Source organism: Daldinia loculata (genome assembly GCF_022478755.1).
Source record: "Daldinia loculata strain CBS 113971 unplaced genomic scaffold F4817scaffold_36, whole genome shotgun sequence".
In the NCBI taxonomy this organism is placed as follows: Eukaryota; Fungi; Ascomycota; class Sordariomycetes; order Xylariales; family Hypoxylaceae; genus Daldinia; species Daldinia loculata.
Genome location: NW_026054890.1, coordinates 47,131 through 54,436, shown reverse-complemented (window position 1 = coordinate 54,436; position 7,306 = coordinate 47,131). Strand labels below are relative to the sequence as shown.

General features: G+C 45.9%; 1 protein-coding gene across 1 annotated transcript; it reads left to right on the top strand.

Annotated features, from left to right (window-relative positions):
* The first annotated feature begins 4,018 nt into the window (after positions 1 to 4,018).
* F4817DRAFT_161627 (kinase-like protein) lies at positions 4,019 to 6,432 on the top strand. The gene is made up of 2 exons (XM_049298092.1): positions 4,019 to 5,660; positions 5,722 to 6,432. The coding sequence occupies exons 1-2, from the start codon at positions 4,110 to 4,112 to the stop codon at positions 6,121 to 6,123; spliced, it is 1,953 nt and encodes a 650-aa protein (XP_049157502.1). The 5' UTR covers positions 4,019 to 4,109; the 3' UTR covers positions 6,124 to 6,432.
* Positions 6,433 to 7,306: the final 874 nt, after the last annotated feature.

Below are 7,306 nucleotides of genomic sequence, written 5' to 3'. Positions count from 1 at the left end.
GCCATCGTCGGCATGCCGGGAGCCCAGTTTACTAAAGCATTGTTGACCCGGAAGGAGGTTGGCCTTGCGCTTGATAGGTCTATCATGTTGCTTGACTTGAGAGATCTAGATCGACTAAGGACAGAGTGTGTTACTGTTGCCGTTGGTCTTACTATTGGCAAACACTGGTAGTTAAACTCGTAATCCTACGACCAAACAGAAACACCGGGATTCAACTTTCGATGGATGATTTCTCTTGGAATACGTTGATCAGCCTCTTGATCTCCGGCACGAGATTGTAGGTAATTATATGACGACTTTGTCTAGAAATCTAGTGCTGGCTGTTCAGACCAGCTGCAGAGCCGTCAAGATGTGACGCGATAAAGTTCGTCAGAAATACGAGGTGAAGAAAAAAGAAGGTTGGGTAAGGTTGAAAGAAAAGCACCTAAGATGATGAGGAAATAAAGGAGAAGGGAATAATTAAACGGCAACTTGACCGAAGCTGCTTTTTCTTTATTGGCAGCAGTGCCCAGAAGAACTAATTGAGTGAATTAGAAACAAGAAAATAAAAAAGGAAAAGGCGAAGGAGCTCAAGCTCCGAAGGTTACTGTTAAAGTACTTGCTGATCTTAGCCTGCGCCCTGAGATCTCGAACGAGATAAGTCCCAATAAAGTTACCAGTGAAACATTGAAGCGCATACCTTAACGTTGACTAGCGTGTGTACCTAGGTAGGCAGGTAACATAGTACCTAATCGCCGTATGTAATACATGTACCTCTTCAAGGCTGGCTAAAGCCGCCCGGTGCATGGCCGGGTTGCAGCTGTGCGGCAAGACCTGCAGGTCCACTGTGTGAAACAATTTCGGAGGGATCTTTTCCGCTAATTGATTGGCCTTTACAGAACATCAAAACAGCCCCCCTCAGGCCCTCAGGGTCTCGTCGTTGCACGTGTGGGGGTTAAATGGCTAGAGTAGTAATCCGTAGAGAATAAAACGGTCTTACCGCATAGACACAGATTGGAGACCTCATTTACAGATTCTGGAGCAACTATAACCGTATGCTATAACGCTTTTTATTTCGGTTATGTACTACCATCGTATATTAATACCGTCGTTAGATATCTAATCATATCAATTAGAAAAAAATATGCCTTCTTTGTTGTTTTGTTATCAGTGACAGATATATGTATCGTGATAATGATGCGATTAGCGCGTAACTAGTACGAATGCCCAGTCTGCCCAGTCTGCCCAGTCTGCCAGCTAAAAGCTACTACCTATCACTTAGTGTATTAGTGTGGCTATGATTTCGCCCCAGTACGCCAGGGCGCAATAATGACGACTCTAGCCAAGAATGCCTACTCGGTACATTGCTTGCAGAGGCTACCGTATCTGCTTGACCGGTGACTTGAAGGAATGCAACCATCCGTCCGCTAATCGCTCCCAACCGTTTAACTTAGTCGTCTTCTAGTAGGTACTAGAAGTAACGAAGGATTCATCAAGTCACCGACCGAGGCGCATGTAGAACTTATACAAAGTTGTCTAACATGATCTTGTATTTTAACCGTCTTGGGATATGCTTACTTTAGGTAAGCTATTTTATTTAGTTAAGCTAAAATACTTAACGATATTACCCGCAACACGCTTCAAATGGTACGATATGGCTGTCGAACTACATACGATGACGTCTTTTTTGGACTCTGGGCATCGGAGAGGTTGACTGAATAGTACCCGAATATAGCCACGGGCAGCAAAGGCCAGTAAAGCCAACACATCAACCACACAATGAACGACGCAAATGTTACCGCATAGTAAGTCTTAGGTAGACCAAGATCTTGAAAGGTCGGTCTTATGGCCGGTCTTATGGCTACATCTCCGATCCTCCAGTCTACCATAAACAATGCAACCTGTCAAGAGTAGGACCGGAATTCCTGCTTGCTTGCCTACATATCAGCTATATCTGCCTACAGATAAGTAAGGCAGTGTTGTATTTTTGGGGGGTGATTGGGTTGAAGTGATGACGATTGTGGCGATGACGTTATTCGACCTTATCAGTTTCTACCTAGGTATTCACTGCCTTACGCAAGTGATGGCATGCAGGGGTACGTAATAGGTACCTGAATATGTGGCTTGAGGGGATTACATAATGCTCCAACACGAGTTTATGAATTCCATCAACTACATCCAAGAGGTAATCCATAGTATTGACGTACATTAGTCCCCTACATGCAGCTAAAATTTCCTTGGCTAGAAGCTTCAATGTTCTAATGGCTCTCTCTATATCCCCTACCTTAATATTGTAGGTCGTAGTCGTTGCTCAATCAATAATGTGCGCCTCACTAGCGAGAATGGCTTACATCGCGTTGGAATTCTATGCAGCCCGAGATCTGCGTACGTTGCATTACCATTTTGACAGCATCGTTTGCGGGGTGGCTAGTTATTATAAAGGGAAAGATCACCGGGTTTTATCGGCGTTGGTATTGGTTTACGAGTTAGTCGTGATGTATTGCGGCATTGGGTACTCAAATCATTCCTTGGTAACCTGGCTGCATCTCCAAATTGGCTCGTGATAATTATAATGCTCCCCCACCCAAATCATGCTTCGATATTTTCCAACCGCAGTCCAACCGGTAGTTTATCTTATTCGAGCCTCGCGCTTCTTCAGACCGCCCCGTATATATGACGTCAATGATTTATTTTTCCTTCTCGTCGCTAGCATCGTTTAAGCATCATGCCATAATCTCGTAGCGTGCGGGTACGTTGTTGTTTAGATTAATGACGGCGGTCATATTATTGATAAATATTTAGGATGTAGGTTAGAGAGGAAAAGGAAGCAAATGGATCGAGTTGACGAGAATTCCATCTCTGATGATCTGCGGCTAGAATAGGCCCATCATCTTTTATCATTGTTTCGTACTTATTATTTAATCCTATCGGAGTTGTTTGATTGGATGAATCTGTTAAAGAAGCTGTAAGCTATGGCCACGTGAAAGACCATAGCAGGTTAATCAGCATTTCTGAAACTAGAAACGCGGGGCAACCTTTTGCAACCTTCACAAGCTAACCACTAAAAATCTACAGCGCCGTTACTACTGTCTCCATCATTAAATCATCCCTCTCCAACTATCCAACTTTTTTTTTTTTAAAAAAAAAAACCCGAACAAAAATTTAAAGCATCTAAACAAGGTCGATTACCAAATCCCTAAACCCCATTGTGTCCAAGGTCTTGGTTTTGAGGGTCCAAGGAAGAGAAGACACGTCTAAAAGGTTCCACAACCCACAATCCTACAAACTTCTTTGTCAACAAGCCTCGGCCGCTTCGTATTTCGTACGTTCGTTCTTAGCAAAAAAAAAAAAAAAAAAAAAAAAAAACCTAATTATCCCACAGACACATACATATCTCATACATACATCCCTCTCGCTACTATCTCTTACATACTAGTTATCACCACTCCATACTATCTACACCCTCTCTGTCACTCTCACTCTCACTCTTACTCTTTTCCCCCAAGACCCTTAAGGTACCCATACGGAAAGATTAGCCGCTGTTACATACAACCAAGAGTTTAACAGCTCATGAATATCACAATTGGGCAGCTTGAGCTAGTGTCTCGGATTTGACTAGGTTCGTGCAGCCCTATCTGTGCTTTGCTTCGGGTTGTCAGACGAATAACTTTGGTTGTCCGATATGGAACCCAATCGCTCACTACCCTCCCACCTTTATTACCTTACCTTACCATGTCTACCCGAAGAGTCCGGCATGAGCTCCGATTTCGTGGACAAGACTATAGACCGCTAATGAAAAAAATAACTATATTGTAGAACGACCCAAGACCCCTGTGCCGACGAATCGGTGTTGCGCCTTTGCCACTTTTATGTAGAATTTTTTTTCTCGATCTTTTAGACGCCCAACCTGACCTGCGTTTTCGGTCGCCGAGCTGCCCCATCGTCATCTTTTTTTTATTAAACGCCGGTTTGCGCTATTCCCCGCCGACCAGCATACCAATCCCACCAGACCGACTTCTACTCCGGTACCAACAATAGATAAACTTTATCAAGAGCTACTACTCGGTGATGATAGTAGAGGGCGCACCCCTAGATACCTTCTTTCCTTTACCCTAAAACCTCTCTTCATCATGGTTGGCATACATGACGATCCGAATTCGGTGCCCGCAACGCCTGATGAGCTGATCGATAGGGATGGCATGGGCAGCCCCGGCTCACCTAGCTCTATTAACTCTTCAGAAGCAAGTACACCTCTCGAGACGCCCAACGAAATTAACTCCGAGGCACCTAAGAGAATGCCGTCGTTGCGCTCCGTTTCCGATCCCCAAAACCCGGGTCATCCAATGTCTGCTTCCTCTACTCACCTAGGCGTTTTGTCTAATGCAAGGCGCCCCGGCGCTGCTACGCATATGTCGAGTGGACGCCTACCTGAAGACCTTAACGCAAAGATGCGAGCTTTCCACCTGTCGCGTCAGGGTAGCTCTCCTCTGAATTCACAGCAGGCCACCCCACCCAGCGGGCCCTCCCCAGGCGGTCCAGTGATAGCCGGCCTACCTGGACGCCTTCAAATGCCTGGAGGTCTTCAGAGACCCGGCGCGCCCTCGTTTCCAAAATCAGCCCCTTCGGTACCCTCGATGCCCCCAGCAGGTGGTGGTTTGGCAGGCAAGAGGCGGTTTGGTTTTAAGCTTGGGGATATGGGCGGAGCTCCGCCTGCTTCTCCCGTATCCGGCGGTGTCAATGCCGGCCCCCAAGCGATGCCCGTTCAAAACGGGAATGCCCACATGTCACAAATGAAGCAATTCGAGGAGTACATCGACTCTGAAAAAGGATACCTGACATTTAAGGGTAAAGCGATTATTACCAATAAGGGAGTCAACTTCTCGGACGGGTCCGTGTTTAGAATATCGCTTGACGAAGTAGAGAAGCTTGATGAGCTAGGGAAAGGTAATTATGGCACAGTTTACAAGGTGAGGCATACGAAACCGAGGGTTCCGCGCTTCGGTCCTGGCCTTTCTGGATTCAAATCTGCTTCCTTGCCAGGTGTTCCTACGGGCACGCAAGACAAGGTGGACACCGAGGCTAAAGTTGGGTCTACTACCGGTATGGTTATGGCTATGAAAGAGATACGCCTAGAGTTGGACGAGGCAAAGTTGACAACCATATTGAAGGAATTGGTAATCTTGCACGAATGCGCGTCCCCATACATTATCGAATTTTTCGGGGCTTTCTTTCAAGAAAGCGCAGTGTATATGTGTCTCGAATATATGGATGGAGGTTCTATCGACAAACTCTACTCGGGAGGAATCCCGGAAAATGTGCTTCGTAAAATTACGTACTGCACTGTAACGGGTCTCAAAGAGCTGAAGGATAAGCACAACATCATCCACCGCGACGTCAAGCCCACGAATATCCTCATAAACACCCGAGGGCAAGTAAAAATCTGCGACTTTGGTGTAAGTGGTAATCTGGTGGCAAGCATTGCCAAAACCAACATCGGATGTCAAAGTTACATGGCACCCGAGCGAATCTCTGGCGGAGCATTTATGCAAGCTGGCGCGGGAGATGGCACATATAGCGTACAAAGCGACATATGGAGTTTAGGCCTGACAATCATCGAATGTGGTATGGGGAAATACCCCTATCCTCCAGAAGTATCCTCAACAATCTTCAGCCAGCTCAGCGTAAGTAAATAATCGGGCTCGAGTCTGCAAATTTTAGATAACCCCTAACGTTATTCCGTAGGCAATCGTCGAAGGAGATCCTCCCGATTTACCAGATCGATATTCCGAAGCTGCGCGAACATTCGTTCACGGCTGTCTCAACAAGGTGCCTAAGCTTAGGCCGACATATCAGGCACTACTAGCTTCCGAGTGGATTGAAGACTTGACGAAGCCGGAGACCATCGCAGAAGAAGATGAGGAGGTAGACGAGAATGATGTTAGCGCCGAAGCAGTTGCCGGCGCGGCTGAGAAATTAGACCTCAGCCATTCAAGCACCGATGACGCGGAAGTCGCCGCATGGGTTAATGGAGTATTGGAAAAGAAAGAAAGCGAACAGTATGGCGAGGCAGAAGGGCAACCGGCGCTCCACCACGCTCCTCTTGATGCCGTGAGCCCGTTAGCCAGTCCACGGATTGGGAAATAGAAATGGCGTGGTACTTTGCGAAGGCAATTCCCATTAGATCACAAAAAGCGAAGGGTAGGATTTTCTCGCGATATGGTGGAGCAGGCCCTCCGCGATCTTCCCTCACGATTACTTCGAGAACATAGCATTATTCGGCGTACAAACTTGGTTCAACACACATAGCACAGCCAGGGGCGGCATCACTGTCTCAATATTTTATCATCTCACGTCTTGTTCTCCTTCCGCAAAAGGGTCTTTTAGGGGTTTTCGATCATCGAAACGGCATTTTGGACGAAGCGAGGAGTCCCTGTATACGTATTCGGGATAAGGAAGGGATAGGCTGTTATTTAAATCCGGGCAACTTGGAATGAATGACGCGACGTATACGCGAGGGATCCGTGTGATATTATAAAAGCGGCCGATGAAAATCGAGAGATTCAGAGAGGGCTGGCTCTTCGTTCTATGCAACACATTGTACACTTTTTGTTACTATTTTTTTTTTTAAAAAAAACTCGTCTGATCTTAATATTGGCATCGCACGAAGGGAAAGAAATAAAGAGAGCGGGATATTTCAAGAAGTCATTTGCTTCCGTCTTGCGAGAGATGCTTTTTCTTCCCCTTACTCCTCGACTTCTTGTTCATCGCGGTGGATAATCTTTTGCAGAGATAAGATGGGAATTCGCATTCCGCACGGAGATATAGGGATTGGAAGAGGTAAATACACGGAAAGAAGAGCTGTTGAGGAAGGGATACTTGGACGGTCGAGGCAAGGCAGGACAGAGCAGATTGAAATAAAGGTTCTTCGATAGGGGAAGTATTGCCTGCCGGGGTATAATTCGGGGGCAGATAAATAAGACTGGTTTTGAGGTCAAGAACATGAGTTTGGTCGAGTGGACTATACTATACTACAAGAGAATTGAAATGGTGATGTGGCTAGAGGAGCGAATATATACGATGCTATTGTTAGGACATGAGATCGGAAACGTGCGTGAGAGTTGTGATGCGATATAACGTGATATAAATAGTGTATAGTAATTGTAGAGTGAGTAGAGCATATGAAACGTCAACTTCTTATGGGAATACTGAGAGAAATCCCAGTATTTATTTTAAAGAGGTAAAGGGGGGAGGGGGGGATTCTTGCCCCTCGATCAAACTACTGAAAACGGGTATGTAGTCATTAGCTCAATAGTTGCGTAGTTCTTTT